This window comes from Falco naumanni, chromosome 9 (genome assembly GCF_017639655.2).
Source record: "Falco naumanni isolate bFalNau1 chromosome 9, bFalNau1.pat, whole genome shotgun sequence".
In the NCBI taxonomy this organism is placed as follows: Eukaryota; Metazoa; Chordata; class Aves; order Falconiformes; family Falconidae; genus Falco; species Falco naumanni.
This window is the reverse complement of record NC_054062.1, coordinates 23,079,024-23,105,139: the sequence shown is the minus strand read 5'-3', so window position 1 is coordinate 23,105,139 and position 26,116 is coordinate 23,079,024. Positions and strand designations below refer to the sequence as shown.

The window sequence follows — 26,116 nt, the reverse complement described above, 5'->3', positions numbered from 1 at the left end:
AGTCAGCAGGGCCCATCAGACCTTAATATCCAGTCTTCAAGGACCGCCTGCTCTGCAACCTGCAGGGTGTTCCTGCAGGCTCATCTGAACCCGCAGAGCAACACTTCTATCACAGAACCAAAGGGCCACTCGTGTAAAAGGATGCTTTTCTTCTTGTTTTGGATCTGATACCACATCTCTCTCCACAAAAACATCCTGACAGAGTATTTTAAACCTTTAGACCTCGCTCAACACAGACAAAAGGTCTTCACGTTTGAGGGCAAAGGTGAAAAGTCCATAAAACTTCGTGGATTAGAAAAGAAACAAAAATATAGCATACAGTAACAGCTCAGTGCCAGGGGATAAGAGAAACTCCTTTATCCATTTAAGCCTAAGTTGAAATTTGCAATTGCATGTGTAGCTAAGTTATAACTTATTTTGGGAAAGCTAAATGCAGTGATTTGACAAACACAGGTGGAATCCAACCAGTACTGAAAAAAAATATTGAAAAAAACCAAACCAAAATAAACCAACTGGATCATAATTAAAAAGGTCAAAAATTTATTTTTCCTTAGGGCATAAGAGGCAATGTAAACAAAATACCAACAAACAAAAAAAAATCACAAATCAATTCTTACAGTCTGCAAGCATTTGAAGATAGAGTACCCTTTTCCCACCTCCCCCCAGAACACTGCAAGCCTGCTCAAATGTTAACAAGCAACAATTCTGGACCCTGAAGGTCCAGTGAGTTTTGCCATGTCCCAAGCCGGGACTAAATTTCTCATGTAGGAAGGACACTGCATCTGTTTTATCAAACACTGAAAAAAAAAAAAAAAAGTCCAACAAAATATAAATATTACAGAGACCAGATTTAGCACCACCTTTGGTTCAAGCAGTCAGTGAACTGGGAGATGACAGGTACTGTCTGTTGAACAAATCCTTTCAGCCTGAGTCTTCGAAAACATTAGAGGTTCACATTGCAAGAACCTGCAATTACTCTGAGAAAAGAGCCCTCAGACTCCGGCAGTCCCTCACAGCCTCCCCAGGCCCTGCACACACGGAGGGGGGAGCGTCACCGCAGTGCGCAGCACCAGTGAACATCACTCAAAACACTTGGCAGAGCTGAGCTCAGCCCTGTGGGACACAGCAAACACTGTGCCAAGGGTCTGATCCTGCTTTGGCCTGGCACAGCTCCGACTTCGGGCACAGTTGAAGAACAGGAAGGGCAGTGACAGTGCGCATCCTGAATCTCCCTTTCCACTAGCATTTACCAGTCTCCAAAACCTGGCAGACGGCAGCACCTGCGTGCTAACGGTGTGTGATGGCAGCTGCCTGGAAGGAGCTGAAGTTGCCTAAATACAAGTTATTTGGCATATCTGGAACAGGCAAATCAGGACCTCGCTTATCAAGCATAGTTTACTCCAGGCCCTTTTTAGGCTCATCTTTTACAATACACACATGCCCATCACAGACACATGGCTATGGATTTTTGCAGAGAGGTGTCACTGCCCAATTACTGTGCCATAGCACTAGTGTGGGCCAGGATACAGTGACAAGGATCTATGACAATCCTAGGAGAAAAATTAAGTTCATAAAGCACCTGGCAATATTTTACATTTATTTCAACTCCCTCCTCTCCAAGCGTCCAGAACACAATTTGTCTTTTCTTTTCCTCCAGGAGTTTTTGAACAGTCTTAATTAACCATTATTAAATGCTATTCAATTCCAGGATAACACCTGCTCTAATAAATGCTTAAAGAGAAATGCCAGGATCTACTTTTAGGCACAGTGACCTGAAGTTTTTGCTCTGCATCTTCACATGCACAACTGCCCAAGACAATCTGTGTTTCTCATTCCCTGTTGAGACAACCATGCAGAGTTTTCACCTTTACAGGCACAGATGTGATTCAAATCCCTCAAACAAACTTTTGTTTTTACTTCACTGCTTCAGTAAGTGCTGCTGTAGGGAAAAACTCCAAACCTCCATTGCTTTACGTTGTTTCGCAGTTCTCTTCTGAGCAAGCACTTGGGCACGGCACGTGGACAATCTGGTGATATTTAACCCCACCATTTACTGCACTTGGCCTACAACGACATCACCATGGAGACACCTCTGAAACCAGTTCTGGACTGGGCACTGAAGTAAAGTCTGCAAGTCTGGGCTAGGGGGAAGTTTTCGCTCACTGCTGTCATATCCAGAGCAAATGACAACACTGAACTATGATAATTTCAATAATTCTCACCGGGACAGAGATGCACTTTATTGTCCCAGTCACAGAACCAGGCCCACGGTACTTCATGTATCAGCTAAAAAACCACAGGTCCTCAGCTGATCCGTGCTAAAGCTTGAGGAACATCTCTACAGGGTCACTTGGCAAAAAGGAGAGCTACGTTTTCCCCACTGATAATGCGTCTTTTTGTGTTGGCCCAGAGAGAAGTACTCTAATCTGCATCAAATCTACCACGTTTACATGCAGACTACTCAGGCACCAGTCATAAAATGGTCTTCTGTTTTGTGCCAGTTCAGATAGATTGGGGCATCTGAGCCCACATTAACAATAACTCTTGCCATCGATGGCAAAAGGTACTGTTAAGTGCAAAATAACCCCAACAACCCACCACCAAACCGCAAAAAAAGTCATTTAGTAATTTTTCTGGGTTTCAGTTTTACTGGAATAACTCAGAAATGCAAAATTTTCTATCATGCATGTGATTTCCTTTTCTAGGAAAGCATCTCAGAGACGCAAGCACATCTGGACCCTTGCAGGAGCTGTTCACTGAATGAACAGTTTTATCCAACTGGTCACCATCTTGAGTTCATTAAACAAAAACTGGGCAATGCATGAGGCTGCAGTTACTCTGTCTTTAGCTCACATTTGCTATAGGTACATTAAGGAGTGATGCCATGAATGTCAAAATACCTGTCAGCTCTGAAAGAATCAATACTTGGTTCCAACATCTGCATGATGAACAATATTCACTCCACTACCTTCAGTGGAGCTTGATCAGAGGCCACAAGAAAATATGGTCAAAAGCTGTTACCACAAAAAAAAGGGTTTCCCCAGACTAATTTTCTTCCTCTCTTGGCTTAACTTGCAACCCAAAACAAACTGAATGGACTCCTGCCCACAAACTCTCTTAAAAAAAAAAATCTCTCAGTTACTCCTTCTCATATATACTGCAACATAAACCACACCAACTTCTAGACCGTTTCCCAAGCAGAACAGACAAAATGGTTCCCACGTTAAAAACAAACAAAAAAAGACAAAAAAGTGTCACCAACTTAGCCACACACACTAAGACCAGCCACACATTTCTCTATCTCTGGTCACCGACATACTCTCCCAAGCTCCCACCAGGTACATTCCCACCACCTGACCACTAAAAAATGGAGCGCTACACCAACACAGAAATGACAACAGCATCTAATATTCAAGGTCGCGTTAAGAACATCAACCACCCAGGAAACCCACTGCAAAACCTCACTTAGACCAGGCCTAGATCAAAAAAATTTTTTGCAAATTTGGGACAACAAATCCCATAGGACTTTCTAGTCCAGACACATGCAATTGATCTGCTAACAGAGGGGAGCACAACTGCTCAAACAGCTTTCAGCCTTCATTCAACAGCAGGTTTAGGCTCCCCATAATTGACTACCCACCATTTCCAGAGACAATTTGGGCTAATTAACAGCTCCAGATGTACACGTCCAGTTGAGCTGCTTTCAACACCCACCTTGAGTTATCCGCATCTGAACCTCAGCCTAAGAAAACTGCTGGCAAGACTTCTCCTGACATGAAACTTGATATTGAGTCTTAACTGAGGACGCTCATGCAAACACTGCAAGCAGAGTAATGAGCACTGCTGTCTGCAATTAAATCTGCAATAAAGAAATGGCACTGATGTAATGTGAAGTTAGCCAGGCAGCAGAAACACACCTACTCTGTACACTATTGACCCCACAGTGCTCCTTTTGGACCCTCAGTACAAAAAAAGTCATTGTAATGCTACACACACTTTGCTTTTGCAATACTCCTGGTTTGAACTCATAATGAGTAATGATCAAGTTTTTTCAGCAAGCCTATTCAGCATGCTGCAGAAAAAATCCTCCTAGAGACTGGAAACAATTATAACTCACCCCACCCCATGAAAATCCAGGACAGGAAATAGTTAAGTCAGCTATTCACTGAAATATTTCATTTTTTCAAAGGTTTCTTTTTAATTCCTTTTTTATTTGTTCCAGTTTGCTAATTGTTACAGGCTAAAGTTCCAATGACTGCACTATTCTCTTCTGTCCTGCTTCTAGGGAATGGAAACAAACCTCATCTGGGCGCTTAGGGGGACCCAGAGTCAGAACAGAATTTGATGGTCCTCCTCCCCCCCCCCCCAGCCTAAAGCCCAAGGGTGATGATGGGATTTTGTTTCTTTATTTCTACTTCCCTGGTGACCCAAAAGCAGTTCAAGAATAAGCTCTCAAACCACAAAAGAACTGTTTGCACAGATAAAGTTGCCATGTTATTTAAATTTCAGACATAAAATTCAGAGTCACTAACACAGCTTTGAAGGGGAATATCTTGAGAAGCCTGAAATATTTATTTTAAAATTAAATGCTGTATTTTTAAAATTCTCCTACGGTGCCAAGTGATTTTCCCTCCCTCCCCTCTTTTTTTCTCCTCCACCAAGCAGCGACCAAGACAGGTACCATCATAACCAAATAACCCTGAGCATCAGGGAGAGATCACCAAACCCAGCATTTCACTAGAGGTGCCACTAGCACAGGGCTGTTTCACAGGGGGCCAAGGCAGGCAGAGCTGGAACGGTCACTCTTGCCTGTCCTATCAGCTGAACCTCAGTGTATGCAAACCCCCAGACACACAAACCACCTCAGTTACAACAAACATGTAACCCGTGGTTGTCCTTTGGTGGATCATTGGCTTCAGGATACAGATTGTCACAATATATCACAGAGTAAAAAACCTCATCTTTTCTCAATAATGAAATATCGTAACACAGAGCAGTGACATATTAAAATCGTTTACATAGAGAAAGCACCTGCAGTGTCAGACCAAATAATTTATGGCCTTATTAGAAACATCTTTTTCCTCATATTTTATCTATCTCTCCCCTGCCAATATAGTTACCTCTCATTTCTTTCCAAATTATCAACATAATTCCTGTTATTTTAATTCAGTAACAAACAGGAGTCTCAACTCAGGACAGTAGTGGCTTATGCTGACAAGAACAGGTCTGTAAAACGCCAGTGTGAAGCTTTAAACCAAATTTATTTATTAAAAAAAAACCAAACACAAAACAAAAAAAAATTGCACTCCAACTAGAATCAATGCTACCTTGATGCAAGAACAAATGAAGAACATTGTTGATGGGACCAGCCCAGCCCTGACATTATAAAACGGGAGCAACTAATTTGTTCTGCCTACGCCAGTCAGGTCTGCATGCGGTGCAGCGCAGCTGTCACTCCAGCAACTGCTGCAGAGCCATAGCCCTGATGTGAGGGCACCCAAGAAAAAAAAAGATCCCCTCATTCCACCCTTGGCAATACATGCACACCCCACAAAACTGACACCCCAAAGTAGAGTTATGGGTGACTTTTTACAGACATCTGTGCTTTGCTCCAAGTTGGGTCTAAGACAGAGGAGGAAAAGCAGCAACAGCAACCTGTATCTGAACCCAAAGTCAACTGACTGTGAGGGCTTCTGGATCCAGCCCTACATACAGTACTTTATTTGTAAATTACAGACACACACGACAGACATGACTACTGAGCAGCACAGAGGGAGAGAAAGAAATACAAGCACAGGGGCAGAGCTAGCAGAGGCCATCAAACAGTTCAAGTGTGTAGACACATTCCCCGTGCATCGCCACATTGGTGGTCCCTGCTTCTACCAAGTAACTAAAAGCAAATGAAAATAAAATAACTTACACAAACATTTGCTCTCAGACCATCATATTGGTACTGTTGGCAGCTATCAAACGCTGCATTTATACACAGCACTTTGCTATGTGGCTAAATAGCATCTGAAGTTGCCAGAGAAGGAGCTGCCAGTGATGGGAAGCCACCAGCAAATAGCAGCAAAGCTCCAGTTGGTTTTAAAAAGCTGCATAACCTGCAGGAAAGTGGATCACGGCATGGCAGCACCAAGGCTCAGCAGTCCTGTGCACCCTTTGGAGGTGTAGGAACGGTGCACAGTGCTTGCTTTTGCTGAGAACGGTCCATGCTAAGCACCCGCAAGGTGCTTTGCTCCACTGCAAGTCTTCTGTCAGTGTCACTCTACTGATGCTCATGGATCTCTTGCCAATTTAGACAAGAGCACGTGAAAGAATTAAGCTGACTCCTCAAACCCAGATTAGTTTGCAAAGTATTAGAGGTTTTCCAAAATCATGTAATTGATACCATCTCTACACAGCTGCAGAATTCCATTTTTCTGTTTGAATGCAAAGGTCTCTGGTAATACTAAGGCTTCCTGATAAACCTAAGAACAGCAGGACAAAAATTAAGCAGAAAGCTGAGGTACACCCCCTCTCCAGGGACAAGAACTAGGGCCACAGGAGATGTATTTCCCAGAGCTCAGAGAATCAAATGCTCTGGCTTTCACATTTCTCTTGCATCTTACAAAAACAGTCCAGTTTTTCAAAGGTAGTAGATTTTGCTGCTACCTGGAAAGTCACATTATTTTGGACAGGTGGAAGTTCTTCCATTCAAATAGAATTTAAAGCAAAACCTCTTTTGAAGAGCTAAGTTTCTGCCCAGCTTTACTTTGGACCTGAGAGATCGCCTTTGCAAGCCAAGAAACATGAAATCAATACCCAAACCAGCTGTGAAATTCTGCAGGTGAGAACTAACCCAGACAAAACGGGAATGTTTTTTCTTAGGTTAACAATAAGGAAAGAAAAGAAATAAAGACTTGTAAAAATACTCCCATAGTTCCTGCAATAAATACAAGTAATGATGCAGTATCAAAACTTGGGACTGCACCAGAAGAATTATTTTTCCCTTCTGAAGTGATCATTGATTCTGAAGCGTAACAGAGGACGTAACCAGCAGACATACTAGAAGACAGTATCATGCATGGATGACATACAGGGTGTTTCAAGCATAGCTCAGAAGTCCTGTATCGACAAGGATGTTAATGCACATTCTATACATAATCCTAGCAACATGCTGCATAATCCTTATGCTTTCAGTAGCAGGTAATGCTGTTTTATGAAAAGCAGCCATTACCACCCCAAACCACCCCAGCTATCAGTCCCTACCTGCCCAAGGGTCCTGCTTTCAACTAGCTACCCCCTCCCCTGCATTTCCCCTTCCCCTAAGAGTGCACGAATAGAGAATTGCAAACATTTCACACTGCACGTTCCACTCCAAGTCCTGGATGAGGGGCCTGTTTATTCTATGAATATTGCACTTATCCACTCATTGGATTTGTTTTTTCTCAAGAATGCAGAGTATTTGGGAAAAATAGAAAAAATAGTAGGATACAACACAGGAAAATATGAGTTATTAACAAGCTAGCTATGAAGATCTAAAATTAAATAGTACTAGTTCTATTCTGTTAATACTAGTAATATGAAAATAATGAATGCTTTATCAAATTCCCTTGTTTTTCATATAAGATAAAAGCAGTAACTTTCTTTTTAACTGAGGAAAGCAATGAATATATATTACAATAAAATATGATTCATTAAGATCTGAAAGTGATGAAAACAATTATATAATGCCTTCGTCAAACTTTATAGCATCATAACAGAAGGAGTCTTTGGGGTACGTATGCTTAAGGGCCAAATCCGTTTTTTAGTTATAACTGTGCAGACGTGAAATTCTATTTTTTAAGAGTCTAACCGTGACCCAATTTCAATCCTTCATTACTGTGTATTTGCCATTACTGTACACATTGATTTAAAAACTTCTTGTTGACACATCAGTGAAGCATCCCAACACGTGCCCATTGTATCTTTCATCTTGAAAAGTTTGGCTTGCAAAGGACTGGTACATGCACCCACTGCAAGGTGTGAGAGCTAAAACAATTGACAGGAATTGCCTCCCACGGGGAAGGGTTGCTAACAAAACCGTGTTACTCTTGCCGTTGTAAGGAAGTGTTTTGAAAGGGGAGACAAGGGAAACCAGCAATTAAACTTTTCAGGCATTATATAAACCTCAATAACGAACTCAGAAGTGCTCATTATTATTAAAGTTGCAGTATACAGCAAGACACAATTTTCACATTCTTAAATTTTGTTCTCTGGCATTGGAGTTTGGATTTTCTGCTGGTCCAAATTCAAGAGTTTTTGGAAAGCACGGACAGCAGGGGAGAGCAAGGCAGCCGCCTCTCCCCCCGGAGGAGGGCCCCCTTCAGCTGCAAAGGGCTTTGCCCAAGCCCTGCAGAGCTCTTCCTCTTCGCCATCTGGTTCAACAATAAACCAGAAAAAGAGAAATTTAAACAGTACTATTGATTTCTGCATTGAGTGTTCACTGAGGTGTACGTTACGTTTAAATATTGCTCTTGATCCAGTGTCAGTTCTGACAAATTTAGTAGATAAAGCTTAAGGTGACATGAACATTTCAGAAAAGAGCTAAAAACACTTCTAGCACTACACTGTCCTCTGAGGCACCCTGCCAGGTTTTCCTGCCCTGCTTTTCTGATTTAGCTTAAGACCTTTCACTCCGTTTCACAGCTAACAGTGGAAAAGGCTTGAAAGGGCTTGCTATTTCGGCTATCAGTGGAGCTGACCAAAAAAACTAGCTGCTTGCTGATGGGCAAAAAAAAAATAAATATCTCTTTTCCTGATATCTCTCAGTTGAAAAAGTAAAAATAAAAAAAATAATAAACAAAAAGAGATCAGTGAGAGACGCTATGACAACGGTAAGATCGGAGGGGGAAAAACTGCATTGGGAGGTATTTGCTTTAAAAGTGCCCTTTAAACACGAGCAGTCAAAATAGCCACCAAATAAAGGGAAGCCCAAACCAAAGCTTTCCCACAAGGTGGGAAGCCTGGCATGCCGGGCGGTGGCCCACATTCATTTCTAGCACCAAGTAGGTCATTTGCACCCCATCCTTTTTCCTGGTGCAGGTGGGGGCAGAGGCCCATCTACATCTTGCAGCCCACCTACAGGCTCTGGCCTTTCCTCAGGGGGCCATGAAGCCTTTGAGATGGGAAAAGGAGCAATTGATCCATGGGACACTGAGCTGCTGCTTGAGAAAACCCTGGCAGTACCGCAGGCACCGTCGCTCTGCGTCATCCCCTGCACCACTTGGAGCTCAGCAAACCACCTCCCTGCCAAAGCCAGAGCTGGAGAAGAAGCCAGCAAGGTGGAAAGGGAGCTGCGGGACAGGCTGGCATCTGTTACAGAGCTGGCCCGCGTTTTACAGGCAGATCCTGAAGCCCTCACGCTAATCTGAGCCTCATGGCGAGCCCACACCCACCAGGGACCAGACTCAGGCAAGGCACACGGCAGCCAGGCACTGCAACCGCCTGCCAAAAACGGGCTTTGCCACCCCAAACCCTGCAAGGACTCCTGCAGCTCAGAGGTGCTCTGGGCTCGGCTTTGCTGGATGCAAGTGTGAATACTCATAGTAGTCCAGGCTCTCTCACCTGCGTGCTGCTTTCCTCTCCCTGGGTAGGGGCTCACGTCACACCACACCACACTCAGAGAATTCAGTGGCTCAATGCAGAAGATCTGGGAGCTGTGCTTTTACATCCCCCCAAAGAGATGACCTAGTGGGAATGTCTTTAAACAAAACTTTAGAATATTTTAAATAATAAGTTAATTTTTAATAAATATGTGCTTCAAGAAAATGATAATTATATACTGCACCTTTAAATAATGCACTTGGTTCTTTGCATTGGCTTCCATTTTGGTTTCTTTATTGTTAAAGTGCATTAATTCAAAATAATGAACCACTTCCGCATCATTATTGTTAAAATAAATCATAACAACATTAATACGAGTCACTAAGTCACTACTATTAGTACTGCAATCTAGCAGATAACTCTATGTATTGCTCTATTTAATACTGTCCAGCAGAAGAATATAATACTTCTATTATAACCTCACAACAGCTCCAGCAGCTTTTATGGCTGCTACCATATTAGTACAACTAACAATGGTGAGAAGTATGAGACAGGGCCACAATGCCTCAGATACACATCCAGTAAGATGTGGCAAACTGGAATATACATACATATTACGTGGTTAAGATGTTAAGGTATGAAGAGGACCCTGCACACTGCGATACAAGCTGTTGTGCAGATACACCTCCTTCTCTTGCCACCACAATTTAAAGGGATCCCAACCAAACAGCCTTGCTCCCCATCTGGATGCAGAGAGCTGCTTGAACCACAGCACTGTTCGTAGCCAGTTGTGGCACCTGGATGTTTTTTCAGCTACCAAAAGGACATCAGTCACATCAGCTGTAGGCAACTCTCTCAGTGTTACCACGGAAATTAAGAAAAACCCCAAACCACAAAAAAGGAAAACCAAAGAAGACAAGAACAACGTATAAATTGTGTAAATTTTTTTGGCAGAGAAACATCCCCAGTAATGCATGATATTGTTGTGCTATTTTACTCACCCCCTTGATCCCAGCTGTTTTAAAGTCTTTATAACCTTTACCTCCCTAGCCAAATTGGTATGAAACTGTGGATAAAAGGGCATGTATCATTTTGTATAAACCAGTAGTGAAATGGTCTGCTCCCTCCCCCTTAAAACAGATTTACAATGCTGCCTATTATTTAAAGGAACTAGATATTCATCTTGAGTGATAAACAAGGCCATTACAAAAAAAAAAAAAAAAAAAAAAAAAGAAGGCATGACTTCCTCAAGTAGTGCAGGGATTTAGCCAATGATGATTACAGTGCAAGAGTTGGCTACCTCACAAATAACGCCATATTCCTAGCCTTTTCCAAAGGATGCCTCTTTCATTTCCCACACTACCCACACCATGTGACATGTTTCAAAGCACAAGTTAAGAGAGGCAAATAGAAAGGAACTAGAAGAGGCAGCTTCCTGGTTAGATGCATTGTAGGCCTAATTGCTTTGATATTAAATCTCTGAACCTGAGAAGCCCAGGCACGCTTTCCAGTACAAATGTACTTTTTGGATTCAAGTGGGAACAGAAACACATATTTGGCTCCTGCTTCAGTTTTAAGTCTCTTCTGGTAAAACAAGACAAAAAAAAAATATTAAAGTAAACCCAGAATGCACAGAAAAGACAAAAACAAAACACAGAAAAACAATTTCCCCAAAATATACAAATTAAGGATGTGCAGACTAAGTTTGATGGTTTCCCCCCCCCCCTCCCTTCCCCACTGTAAACACTGATTTTGCAGAAGGTTACGGTTATTTCTAATACCTTGGTGGACCTTGCCAGCAGTCAGCACACTTGAATTAGGACCAGATCGCAAAAACAGAAGTAACACATTTGACAACTTTCTCTTTAGTGTCTTAAGGGACTTTTGTACATTTTGATATTATGACAAGTTTTGAGAAACCCAACTCCAGGAAGAGAATCAACCAGGATGATCTGGCAGGAGTCAGACACAGAACTAAATATGGAGTCTACGAAGTAACTGACATGCTTAAACATGGGGTTTGTAGGTTTGTTTTTACAAGCACCAGTAGGCATTGCTGCCCTAGAACACCTGAAATCCCAACTCAAAGAACAAGACAGAACGAAAAGAAACAAAAAGCCCCCAACCAACACCACCTGATTGCCTTTTCTGGTGAGTTAGCAGTAACAACAAAACACAGCTGAAGTTGGAGACCAAGTCTCTCCACAATGAAAAGGCTCCAACTCTGGACCTACCAACTGTTGAGAACAGTAAAAAAAAAAAAAAACCAACCAAAAAACCCTTAAAAGTCTCCAAAGGATTAGAGTCCCTCTGTGTTTCAGAAGCTTCCATTTGCTTCTCACTGTAAGTTGTGGAAACACATTCAAAACTCTTGGGTATTCCACGTACAGACAAGAATGAGGAGAAAGGGAGCCAAGATATTGTAAAACAGTTTGGCACAAAACTCCCCAAGTAGATGCATGTGTATTTCTCTCACAAAAGGCACACATTTGGTTTCCTATCAATAATGGGAAAGATGGGATGTCATACCCTGTTACACATACAAGATTATTAAACAACTTCACAAAAAGGCATTTGACTATGCTGCATCTTCCTCAGTTGCTTATGACATATTAACCCCACAAACCTCTCCAGAACACGGCAATTTGTCCTCAGCATAGACTCCTTTTATCCCTTTGTACAAACTGGAGCACAGGGAAATGTCTTTTTGTGTAGCAAAGAGGTTTTTTTCCACATGTACACAGCAGGAACAGTATAAATTAGGGAGGTTAAAGATATTGCAATATTAGTTCTTTTTCTCCAAGTAATTTGAGGGCACCCAGCCTTTGAATGGCTTCACACCATTCATGATCTGGCAGTACCACCAGCCATTTGGGTTCCTTTCAAGGACCTCCATGCACACACCTTCCTGAAACCCTGCAGTCTCCTCATCCCCTTCATAGTCTGCAATGGAAACATAGATGTCCTTGAGATTGTTGTGGATGAACTGCGATTTCTCAATGGGCTTTGGCCTGACTGTGGACACAGGAATCCCATTCCTCTGGGTAGGGAGGTTGGAGGTGGTCTCAGAGCCCTCTGTACCCGACCGCTCAGGCTGCTTTCCCTTCGCTTCACCAGGCTGCGACCACGCGTTGCTGAAGGAGGAATTCCGACGGACGGTCCTAAGATGATCTGTAGTTGTTAAAGACTCATTTCTGCGCAAGGAGCATGACAGGTTGTTATCCTTTGGTGGTGGAGACACAAACACTGACTGCGGCCGGACAGCAAGTTGCCTCACACCATTCCTCATTTTGACTGGCGCAGATGGTTTCGAAAAACCACCAGGAGGTTTGCTTGGGATGGGTGGTGTTGCACGTTTGCTCTGGTTGATGGTGTTCAAAGCCTGGACCCTCTTCTCTATCTTCTCTAAACTGTTTGACTTGTTTTCATTTTTCCTGTTCCTGGCAAATGAGGCATCAGCTTCTGCTAATGTGGTTTCTCTCTGGTTATCAGGGAGAGCCAAATAATGGGAAGGAGCCCAGCCTTCCATGTCTCCATATTTCAGGTACCACCACCCACTGGCTTGCTTTTCCAGCACTTCCACTTCCGCTCCTGCTGGGAAGCAAATTTCAGAATCCTGTACCTTTTGGTAAGAGTCAGTGGTCACATAGAAACATCTGGAGTCATTTTCTTGCTCAGTTTTGGCTGGATGGCTAGAGCAGAAAATGCTACGGGAAGGAGCTGTAATGAGATCAGCCGAGCTCCTCCTAACAGGATCATCTTGGTTCTCAGAAGCTGTGCCGGGGGGGCTCTCGGACTCTTCACTTCTTGAACCTTTAAGTCCACCTCTGAGTTGCCCAGTTGGCCTCAGCTGACGCCTTAAAGTGCTGATATCCATCTTTTCTTGGCTCTGAGAGTCTGCCTTGTTCAGGAAGGGTTTGGGCCTAACAATTGGCTTTGCTCTAATGGAAGGACTCTGCCCAGGCTCCTTCTTCATGCCTGTTCTTGGCATGCTACGTAAGCCAACATCTGAAGCTGATCTCGGTTTTGTCTCCTCACTCCTGGAATAATGACATTTTCCAAGATCGGGCTGGATGGTTTTGTCCATCTTGAGCTTCACAAGTGATGATTTAGGAGAGCTGGAACATGGAGAATTCCTTCGGATCAAGGAAAGAGAGGAGCTTTTCTGAGAATCAGAGTCTCCACTAGATTCCTTATTGGATAAAGCATCTTCCACGTAACGCCTGAATCCCTCGTTCTCATAGATGGTCTCTTCTTCACGAGCAACTTCTTCTGAAGACTCTCCTACTTTGAACTTTGCTTTCTGAAGTGATGACACAGGAGAGGGTTTGAGGGGCTGAAACAGTCGTTTTTCAGGAGTGCCCTCTTCATTATGACCTTCACTCACATCGCACTCCGAGTCAAAGCCAAAGGCAGGCACATCATACTCAGGCTCTTCATATTTCAGCTTGTGGGGAGAGTCCTGGGTATCTCCTGAAGAAACTGTTCCAGGAGTTGTTCCTTCTTCAGAGTCTTTTGGTTTACTGGGAGGTGCTGGGGGAGGAACTTTTGGGCGGGTTAAAGTACTGGTTCTTCTGTTTAAATTTGGCTTCTTCCTCTTGTCAATGTAAGATGCTGGAGCCCACCCTTCCTTCTCTCCAATCTGCACGTACCACCAGCCACCAGAATTCTTTTCTATAACCTAGGCGATGACAAGGAACATGTTACTTAGACAAAAATCTCAAGCAATTGCTTTCCACTCCTACCCTTTCAATCCAGACCCCTGCAACAGCCAAATAATATTACAATTTTCCCAGCTGCACTGCTAAGGCTCACCTCTGCTTTTTGTCCTCCACGAAAGCTTATGCCATCAGAGATACACGACTGGAACTCTGCAATGGTGTAGTATTCCACTTCCACAGAGGGTGGCTCTGGTGGTTTGGGCAACTGAAAACCCTACAGCAAATAGGAAGCTTTGTTCAATTAAATCAAAGAAACAGTGGGCTGAACAGCAGTATGAAAAAATATTTGCCTTTATTCACTAAAACTCTTCCTTCTTCTTGTGTTCCTTCCTAACGATAACTTCCCAGGTCTCCAGAGTAGAAGCTGATGATTGAGATGGGCCACAAGAGAGAAGCCCTTCAAAATATGCACTGTTCATCCTGCCTTCACCAGCTATTAAAACTGTGATAATCTTTACCTGAACAGTAAAACATTTTACTGATGGGTCATAAAGTGTGAGCTGCCATTCCAGTCACAGTAACAACAGCCCATTTACTCCGAGATTTTGTCCAGAAAGATGGCTTGCCACAACTGCAGAGAATTGCATTGCAACAGGCCTGCAGTAGATTCTGCCCATCATCAAATATGCTACCTTAGCATGTGCTCCTAATGAATTATTGGTCTTAATCTGCAGCTGGATTTTCAAACCATCTGAAATTGTCAGTGATATGAGCTACTGGGCATCTGTTGCAGCAAGAAACAAAGATAGTATCATAGACCCCTATGAAGAGCTTTGCTCAGCTACAGGAGAAAGGAAGAACTTTACTACAGGATCAAAAGATTCCAGTTCCTCCCTGTATCTGAGACTCAGAACCTCTACTCAGGCCCAACACAACTTCCTTTTAAACGGCAGTCTCCATGAGAAGCAGGATACTGCTCCTTACAGTCATTCTGGCAGCATACCAGACTCCTTTAAAAGCAAAGTGCCTTTACATTAAGCTGTCACATTTTAGTTTGTTACAATTATTTTTAAGGAGATAAATGGGGCCAGAGTCCTTTCAAGAATTTCAATATTGAAAGCTTTTCAGATTAGCACGTTGCTCATCTACAGAATGACTAGATGATGGTGAAGCCTCACAGCTTCTGCACTTCACTGCTTACGGTTCTAATGCAAGAACTGCGGTACTTCAGGATCTCTTGGAACACAGGTCAGACCTGCCACAGACAGACACAGGACAGCCAAAGACACAGAATGATCCTAAGCTGTTAATGGGAGAAAGGCAAATGGCATACCGCGCTTTACTCACATGCTCCTCCATTTCTAAGATATCCTTGTTGTAACTAACAAACCGTGTTTCATCACGCACAGCATGTAGCATTTCACAGAGAACGTATCACTGCACCTTAGGAACTGTGTCTAACAATGTTATAATTGGATGTTTCTGCACTATAAATGCTGAAATACAGCAGAAGTGCAGCATAATAAAATGCCTTCAGATAATAGGATGGTTTGGATTAAATGAAGATAATTGGAAACAGCAGACATGTTCAGGGTTTCACATATGTTATCATTGTTATTTTTAGCATGGGATTAAGCATAGTAGTCTTGCCAAAACAACGTCTAATTGAAAATAATGCAAAGAGAAATAGGAAGAAAACACTAATACGCTATTTGTCTAGTTTGTTAAGAGGCACTTCAGGTGACAAAGAAAAATCATAAGTCACATACTGCTCATGAAGTGTACAGCAAAGATTAAACACTATGTATTGCCTTGTTATAAAGAGGTTCTGAGCATGACTTTTGTGCAAATAAACTACTGAGTAGTTCCTATCTGAAGATGACAGTCCTAATCTCAAAGTGATCCAAACTTCCAGAATTCTAGCTTTGAGGATAAACAACCATAGGACATCTCATTCCTGTAGTACAAATCCTTCCACAAGATCCCAAGCCACTTTAAACACACATGGGAGTGAAGCTTAGCCACCTCAAAAATGGTAGCAATGGAAAGAAGGGAGACATTCCCAGTTGTTGAAGACAAGAGAATGTTGAAAGGTGCAGGCTGGGCTAAAGACATCTAGAGGAACTTTAAACCTTCTGAGACAGTCAAATGGGTTTTAATGCTCACGCATAGAACACAGCAGCTTTAGGATGTTCTCCCTTCCGCTCAATACCTGTTTATTTGGGGCAACATTTTGAAAAAATGAAATCCTTGATTAACATTAGGATGTCCAGACGTCTGCTCAATACTTCAACAATAAAATGAACAGGCATGCAAATAAAGGAGCTCTCGGATACTCCCCCACACCTTGTACTTGTAGAAAGTCTCATAAAGCACCCACACACCTACCCCACTGCTAATGTATATCATAAACCAATACAAACCAGACTGGATTCTCTTCGTGGGGGTGGCCTTGTTCTTAGATTTGGAGAACCTGAGCAGGAAAGGGAAAAAGGAGAGTTTATTTAACTTTATAAGTACTGCTAAACACATTTTTCAGCAGCTCTCTGCTGTTACACAGTTTGAAAGTATTAGAAGTCACTATTTGCAATATTTAAGCCATCTCTATGAAACAAGATAGGAAACTATGAGGGTATATTAGAAATACCAAGGTAACTTAGCTATTCATCTCAGCTAAGCCAGCAAATTTAAGAGGAAATCACTGCCAGAAAGTAGTGGATTGTATTTTCTGCTGGAACTGACCAGCTCCACTGGAGACTGGCCAGCAAAGAATTGGCCTAATACTTGGTTTTCCCCCCAGCAGTAAAAATAATCCGCTAAATTAATAACACTCACACTGTCCTCTATCATAGTATCTTGCCATTCCTTGCACAGACTAGCATTAGCATCTGCATTTGCAGATGAAGTAGTAAAAACATTATAGCGACTTGCCCCCAGGAAAACAGCAGAACAAATGCAAAAGAAGACATAGGTGGTCTCCTTGACTTTAACACACCGCCTGCATTACTGGAGATGGAGGGCACATTTTAGAGTGTTCCAAAGCAAAAAATCTTCTATGGGAAAAAGAAAAAAGGAAACACATACTGGGTAAGACAAAGAAGAACCAGGCAGCCCTTGTATAAAGTGAAGTTATATTTTATCGCTACTAATGAAGGGCCAAGTTCCAGAGTCCATGCAGATCTACAGACAATGAATGCAAAGATCTGCCTGTGTGGACTCAGCTATAAGATCAGGACACATGGGACCTCAGCTGACAGGCAACGCCAGCCCTGGAAAGGTAGAAAACCAGAACTGATTGCAAGTCAGTGGAAACCCAGACTACTTTACTGCCTTACTTATTTGAGCTCTTTGTGGTGCTATCCTTGCTATGGCTGGGGATCCCTGGGCCAGTTTGGAAGCCTGCTTGTCTGGGGTCATCATGGCATTGCCATTAGAGTCGTTGCACAGGATGGGCAAACTGATTTCTTTCTTGCTGATATGGGTTTCTGCAGTCTCGTTTTCTGCTTGAGTTTCCTTGTCAGTGGATGATTTCTTGTTCAGCAGGTTACTGATCTCCATTATGTTTCCTATGATTTCCACTGGCCCAGTTAAGTTTTTTTTCCTAGATGGAAGATCATCTTTAGCTTTCTTCAGGTACGAAGCTGGGGCCCAGCCCTCTTTGCCTAGATACCTGCAGATGCAAGAGGAAACATCGCCACATCAAACACAGCCTTTTCACACATTTCAGGTATAACAGGCAAAAGTGACAGATGATAATGTAAAACAAAATTTGCGGTTCTTGGATAAGCTTTTGCGATCTCCATTTATTACCTATTGATTAGACATCTCAAAGTCAGCTGAGCTAGAGTGAACCGTGGACTGCTGTTAAAAGCCACTAATCATCCTAAGGAAGGTATCTCTTTGGATAAGAAATAGTTACTCACAAGGCAAAGGGCTTCACCAGCTTGTTTTATGTCACGCTTAGTACCAGGTAAACTCAGTATTCTCCCGTAGAGAAATAAGGCAAACTAGTGAGTAACGTATTTTGATAGGTTTAATACTTTCTAGCGGCAACTCAAAATGGAAAAGGGGTAGAATATGGGTGTACAGAGCCCCTGCGTCTGCAGTTTATGAGGCCCTTGTGCAAGCCTCCCTCCTTGTAGTCATAATGAACACTGTCCCTCCTCCCACAACTCCCAGACTTCTGGGATCAGCTTCTTTTATGAAGAATATGGGTCTCACACTTCTCACACTACTGCAGCTTCCTTCAGCACTGCAAGGTTGGGGAAAAAATTGACTAAAGAAAAATGGCTTTGATGGAGACTCATTTTCCTGAACAAGCTAGGGGCTATTTGAAGAAATAAACCGGGAAATCTGAACAGACACCTGAATCCAGTACATGTTCCTGGAACACCAGCCTGAGCTGCTCATGCTACACTCCAAACTGAAGTCACTCTTCCACAACTGGGCTTTTGGGAAGATGGTTTTTCTAACTCCTGCCATTCCTAACACCTCAGCAGGGATTTCAGATTACAGTCAGACTCCTGGGAGGGCCACGTGGATGAACTCTGTTTCCCTAATGAAACCCTAACTTGCTACAGACTGAGTCACTGAAACCTTTCTCTCTAACCTCTCAAGATACCCAAAGCAGGCACTTGAACTGTAAGTGGGAAAGCAGGCACCATTAAAATCCTGGTGCTCAGGAAATCTGCAGGAAATGCAAAGGTTAAAACAGTAGGACTCTAAGGCTTTTTAATAAAAATGGAGACTCATTAGTCAGCAGAGGAAGGAGCTGGGGAGGGGACGGGAAATATCAGCAAATCATTTCCTGGCAGATGAGCAACTTTGTCATGCCAACACTTGGAGTCTGAGGTTTACGGTGAGATTTCTGCACCAGGGCACTCCCTGGGTTCACTCACTGCATCCAGTCACTCAAGAGTGGCACTAGGACTTTATGGGGAGAACAGGAAAATGCAGTATAGGTTTGCTTCCCTAGACTTCTTCATTACTCCTCCTGTACAAAAGCAAGTACAATTGCTGTACTTCTAGCAATGATCACAAGGGTCTTTCTGTCCAAAATCGTGCCTTTTCCCAGCCTTCCATCTAGATCAGCTGTGATGCTAGGGATGCTGCTTCCCCCTACATACCTGTCTTCTGTCACACATGAAGGCAAAGATATGGGTTCTTCCCTGCTCAGAGAGTTTAGCAACAAGTTTTTCCAAAGATGCTGGTGTCAAAGGAAACCATCCCAACAGCTTTGAGCTTTGTTTGCTGCATGGAGACTAACAAGAAGTAGCAAAATGGTAATGACTTGGTTTGACTTCCAATAGATACATAGCATTCAGCCATTGATATTATGTCAAGATACAGTTTGGATCTATTCAATCCCGTCCCCTTTGAGGCTTTTCTGATCAGCCTTAAACCAAGCCAAAAAAAGAAAAGAAAAAAGGTTTCAATGTGCTATGTCGCCTACTGTGGCAAGGCATGTATCAGTGCCATTTTCCAGCCCTGAAGACCTTTGGCTTCATCCCCTTTTGCAGTAGATGACTCTCCTGCAGAGCTACTGATCAATGCTTTCTGCCGTCTGTGCATCAGGGAGGTTTTTCTTAAAGGACGTTTATAACTTTACATGATCTGGAGATATAAAGATTTTCATGTGTGAGAAAGACACATCGACCAATGCACTGAGCACACCAGTTCCAAAAGTTACTTTCAACAGAGCTTGATTGTGCAAAATCAGCAAGAAAAAACAGTTTATATCCATCTTAGTTTGTGGGAGACTTAACATGTTTAAGATCAGAAAGGCAGCCACAGGCAGGTTCTGTACTGGCTCGTTAGTTCTCCTGCCAACTGTACGTATATGGATCAGCCCATATAACCCCTCTGCTTCAGACGCCTCTGATCTCACATAGTTTCTCCAAATAAATAGTAGCAGCAATACCTGGACAGTTAATAACTGGGCAACATACCCTCAGCAGAGAGGTCGTTGCTGGTTATTTTGTCCTGTGAGTTAGTAAATTAAATGTGAAGTTATTGCTGAGCAGTAGTTACCAGCAACTGCCAGTTTATTTGTGCAATGTCACAAATAAAAACACAGGCTTACATTTTTCACCTTAGTCCTTGAATTTTTTAATCTCAAATATCTTTGCAAACATCACGTTAAAAGACTACTTGATCTCTCCATTTTGTAAGTGAAAGAACTAAGGCAACTGCTAATCAGCTTCAGAGAAGTCCTGAACTGGTGACGATCTTCATTTCAGGTCTAAGAGTTAAAATCACAAGTATCTTTCCTTCATTTTTATTCACATCCTACTGGAGACACTCCAAACCCCATCCTAGATTCCTCCTCGTTTCGCTAACTGCACTTCACTGACATGGGCTGAGGCTCGGAATGAACCACAAAAGGAAGATGCAGGCAAATAACAACAGCTTTACTTAGCAAATTGCTACTTACTCAGCCTGCAACCCACTTGGGCCCCATGAGATTACCTCCAGGTAACAGCAGCTGATACAAAGTAAGATCTAAATAATGGACGCTAATGCCAACTATGAACATACCAGGAAGCACGCAGATCCACTGAACTCAGCAGAACGCTAAGAAGGATCCCAGGTCAGAGCCTTTCTTTCACTTCTCCAGAGTCTCAACGAATTACTATTTTTTTTTAAAGTCATAATGCATACAGGGCGAAATAAAGGATGACACTAATATTGCCTCTAGTTTCTACAGCATTGAATTGGGAGAGTTGCAGAACTGGGTGCAGTGATTTGGTTCATCGGTGATTCCAAAAGCCTCCCTGTTTATATTACATGAAGGAAAAAATGGTTTCAAACTATAGGAATGTTAAAAAAAAATCAGAAGTGCCTCTGCAAGTCTGAAAGTCACATCTGCTTTCCAGCTCCAGAGCACTGGAATTACTCCAGAGGGAAGCAAGCTAGGGGAAAAAAAAAAATAAAGAAAAGAAAAAGGAAAAAAATAAGAAAAAGAAGGACAGGAAATGAGGATCAGCACATGGCCAGGAATTTGGGGAAATTACATATTTAAGGTGGAACAAGCTAATGTCTTTAAGGTGGATTCCATTTGCAAGCTGCTGGATTTGTTTTTATTTCTACACATTGATGTGTGTGTTCAGCCTCTGTTACCCAGCCCAGCAGACAAGGCAGCAGGATTCAACTCCAGTCTCTTCCTGCCCCCTCTGCCTTCACGCTCACTGCAGGAGAAGGAGTTGTTCCTGCTAAGGCACTCAGTACTCGGAAAAGTGTATTTCTGCAGAATAGGAATCCTCTTCTGAGTAGTAAGTAACAGTAATCAGAGCAGTTTAAGTCTAATAAACAGCACAAGTGAGACATCAGCTACCCAGGCTGCAAAGGAACAGCTTGCAGGGATGCCTCACCACATCATTTCCAAGAGTATTGCACATGGAAAAAAACCTAAACAAACAAAACTGTTTCAAACAACAGTTTAATCCTCCAGCAAGACTGCATCTGTGCTTCTAGTGCTCCAGAGCAGCAGAGAGGATGATGGCTGACACCTAACAGACTTGTCACACATATATGGGGAGCACCTAACCCACCTCTCAACAAGAAGGCAGGTGGCTCAACCCAAAATGCCTCTTACAAAAAAAGCCAAGGGCGTGCTGCATTCCCCAACTACCATGGGCTGGGCTATCCACTGTCTTTCCAGCAGATCACCAGGTAGGAGCCACTTAAGCCACTGCAGCAAGTGTCACCGTTCATCAGAATGCACCTCTGCTATATAGAAAAATGTGTTTTAGGTCGGCCCAGAGGAGCATGTGAGAAAAAGGAAAAAAAGAAACTACTTATTGTAGAACTATGGCACAATACAATACGGCAAAGGGGAGCCTACAGTAGTAATAAGGCTGCATTTCAGAAGGAGAATACCAAAATAAACTAAAGATGTCCTGCAACATTTTTCCCCTCAGAAAACCTATGTGCTCTTGATTCCTCTATCTGCAACTTTGGATTCCACTTCTGTGAATGATTAAAGGAGAAAAAAATGTGACCTGACCAAACCCAGGCATTTTTTTAGTTTCTCCTATCTACAGTGCCTTCCTGGCTCCACTGCTATCTTTATTAGCCTATTCCCTCTATGGGAACATTATGGGACGGGGGTGGGGGAATCAGTTTTCTAAGTAAGGGACATCAAGAAAAACAACATTGCTTCAGTCAGCATTTTTACAGTCCTCATTCATAGCTGATAAATCAGGCAGAATCCAAACAAAAGCAAGTTATGGCTTGGGGAGGGAAATCGGAAAAAATAATCACTATAATTACGGGCTGAATGGAAAAATGATGACTAGATGAGATGTTTTGCACTGCCCGAGAGATAAACCTCCGTTTTTAAGCTACCTGCTGTATCACATCTTGCTTAAAGAGAAACGGGATGTCACAACACTTCCAGATTCACACTTAAGATGCAAAACAAAGGGCAGAATTATGAAAGAGCGCTAAAACCTAAGTGCTGTGTGAACCTAGACGGGAAAGCTCTGATTAAGTACTCATTCTGACACCTTGTATCACTGAGACATATCTAACCTACATTGTCCCAACAAGAACCTAAAAAAGGGATTCTAAAGTCACAAGTCTCCTCTATGACTGCTGTTTCAATACATAACAAAGTTTGATACACAATGTTAACTTCGCCTGCCCTTGGAATCCAGTCCCTCTACATTACGAATATCTAATGTGGACAGGCAGCAATCAGGCAAAACAGTTGAAACCACCAATTAGTTTGGAAAAGAGCTACAGCCAGCTAACCGATCTCATATCCCTGAAAATAGCAGTACCTGCCCCAAACAGCTCAAGAGAACACAATCAGCCTTTCAGCATTGCTATAAATAGATTTAAACATGTTACAGAATAACTCTTATATTGGAAACACATCAAAATTACACACAACAGAAAGCCTTGTTAGGTCTTACAGATCTTAACTCTGATATGGGCTTTTAACTTGAAGGGAGGAAAAAAAAATATAAATCTACAAGTTCTGGAATTTCCCTGCTGGAATAGTCCACAGCTTTTGCAGACACTGTAGTGTTACTTTAATCACCACTATATCGTCATAGCCTTTTCTTCACATTTCTTCAAGAGGTATTATGAACAATTTGGGCTTCCTTGCCCTGCTACAGAATTATTTAAATGCTAACATTAAGTGAATGCTCAGAAAAGCTCATTGTCACAGGTTCTGCAGCAATCTGGCTGCATGTTTCTTTACCTTATGTACCACCATCCTTCCAGGTTCTTTTGGATGACCTCCACGGTGACCCCTTTTTCAAACCCAATCTCATCCTTCCCCTGGCTGGCGTATGGCTGGATAGTGACATATTTCTCTTCTAGTGAGGGGAGAAAAGGCAACATCAGTTAGGGTCAGAATTAGTCCAGCTGTTTTTCTGTTCTGCTTGCTTTTAAACTGTTATGCAGTGATTACGTGGAGCCATTACAAAAGGCGGAGCCCTGCTCAGGGGCCCACTGATTATTTATGCTGACGACATGAGAGATAATCAGCCCCTTGCCACTACCCTGCTGCCGATAATCACAAAGTGTTTCCATGCCAATAATGACACAAAGTCCCCAGAGAGCTTCCCCCCTTCTTCCCACCCGCCCCCCCATCCAAGTTCCTTGAGCGGGTAAGGGAGAGGATTTGAAGCTGGACTTAACTCCCATACTGTAACTTGACAGAATCAATCTGGCTGCCAAATCAGCCAAGCGTCACCGCAGGAGCTCCAGCCAGTTGGCTCTTTGAACACGCACAAGGCTGCATAAAGCATTGTGTTACTGAAATCCAAGCCCTGCATCCTGAGAGGGACCGATTCTCCCCAACTCAGAGGGACTGGCCCATCATGCTGATCTTGCACCTCCCAAACAGCATAGACTTACAGCAATAAGCTTGAAACAGCATTAAAAAAGTGACAAAAGAATAAAAGGGTTTTGCATTTGACAGGAGACCATACAGCATTTGCATTCATGGGTTGTGAAGTGCTTTGCAAACATACTTTTGGCTAGACCTCACTCTAGAGAAATACACGTGTGGCGGTGGTAAAGGAGGGCCAGAACTAAGACACATACTTCAAAAGCACAAGCTAGATTTCAAGCATAGTGTTTGAGCCAAAACCTTAGCATCCCTATTAATCTCCAGCATCTATCCCCTTGCCAGCCAGGCAGAGGTGAGCAGACTTGCTAAGAGCAAACCAATGAGCAGAGCAGAAAACACTTTGTCAGCATCTTCCTCCACCCACCAGGAGTCATTTACTGCAGCATTTCAGTCATGCTCAGGGTCAGCCTTTTCCTCCATTAGCTTAAAAAAAAAATTACAACTGGCATCGAAAATGTGAACTACCAGCCTTGCTCTGCAGCGGCAGGCATGGTAAGCATTACCAAACCCCTCTCCTGAACCCAAGCTACAGTGCATGTAACAGCATGAATTTCTGTAGCTAGATCAAAGGCAGGGACAGCAAGCAATAAAGTGCACCCCAACTGGCCTTCCTAGCACTTTCTACTGGCAGTGACAATAAGGCATGGCCAGGAACAAACAGAGGGTTGTCCGTGCACAGAAACGGGCAGGAAATTAAGTGAATCCAGAGCTCCTGATCACTGCAGAACAAAGGAGCTATGAAAAGGTTGCAGCAGCTTAAGGCAAACGGTCTTTTGGAAAGAGTGCAGCAGACCCAACCATCTGTTTGGTTTTGTGGCTCAACTGCATTTTGTTGCTGGGCGAAGCATGGAAACTTTAAAGAAAAAAAAAAAAACTTACTCAGACAAAGTACGACATAATACCTCAGGAAGAAGAAAAAAAATGTTGGCACAGCATTTGATGGCAGAAAATTCAAAGCTACATCTCTGAAGGCAACTTCCCTTGACAGGTTGCATTTGGATCCTTCTCGTTCTGAAGGGGTAAAACCTGTCAAAACTTTTGCCTCCAAGAGAAAAATACTCTCTCCTGCTCTCCCCTAGGAGGGCTGCTTCAACTGTTTTATCACTGGAAAGGAATTCCAGCTTGTTTGTAATTAGCACCACCAGGATATGACACCTTTCCCACAGAAATACTCTACTGCAAGATGGGGCCTGAAGAATGAAATCCTGCTAATGAAACCTGGCTTCAAAGTTACAGGAAACTTTCCCTAGCTGTGTTTCTGCTCTGCACAGTAAAGGCAGACTCATTTTTCCTCAGTTTCAACTGACGGCTGCTGAAGGAGTTACGTGCCCAGCTTCCACTGCATGCAGAGCCCCAGTCACTAAACTGAACAGCAGAAGATCCCTGGGCAGCTACATCTCATCCCTGCGAGGAGAGGGCCAAGGGAAAGTTCAGGTGTGCAGAGCTGTACTGTCCAGACACACATTGGTTCAGAAACTTCCAGGGATGTTTCACAGAAACAAAGAGCTAAGCCACGTGTTTGCTGGGCGTTGGAAGAAGGCCCTGCTTTGTCTCTCCACCACACCAAAGCCGCTTTATAACCCAGGCTATCAGAGTTCACCCTTGCCACTACAGCTACAACAGAAGTTTCTCTGTTTATCTTATTTTTCCTCCATATAAACAGCAGTCCCTGCTGCAGCTAAAGCCAGCTATTCAGCTCCTGTTGCTGTGCAGAGCTGTCTCTGGGGATGAGACTCCTTTCCTCTGCTGAAGACAGGGTAGGGGCCATAAGTGAGGTGCTCACTCCTAGATTTCAACACAGCTTTCCAAGCTCCTGCTCCAGCAGGACTTCTTGTGTGTGAGGAATTGAGTAGTCACTCATCAACCCCAACAGCATCTGAGTCTGATCATCCAAGGGCAATCAAAGCTTGGGTGAGGGTCCTTTGCAAACTAGGATGCAATCACCTCCTAAACATTAGACCCCTTCCTCCCCCATGCAAATCCACTCTCTCCATTCCAAATACAGATGGGTGGCTTGCCA

The 26,116-nt window shown here is 43.0% G+C and overlaps 1 protein-coding gene across 2 annotated transcripts in view; it reads right to left on the bottom strand.

Annotated features, from left to right (window-relative positions):
• Nucleotides 1-517: 517 nt before the first annotated feature.
• The window catches only part of SH3PXD2A (SH3 and PX domains 2A), a 272,082-nt gene continuing 246,483 nt past the window's right edge, over nt 518-26,116 (bottom strand). For both annotated transcript variants that reach the window (XM_040606729.1, XM_040606728.1), the window contains 5 exons: nt 23,440-23,557; nt 17,564-17,898; nt 16,652-16,701; nt 14,383-14,502; nt 518-14,248 (listed from right to left, as the gene is read on the bottom strand). In XM_040606729.1, coding sequence (XP_040462663.1) covers nt 12,353-14,248; nt 14,383-14,502; nt 16,652-16,701; nt 17,564-17,898; nt 23,440-23,557 — 2,519 coding nt within the window. In that variant the 3' untranslated portion in view covers nt 518-12,352. The remainder of the gene's footprint in view (nt 14,249-14,382; nt 14,503-16,651; nt 16,702-17,563; nt 17,899-23,439; nt 23,558-26,116) is intronic.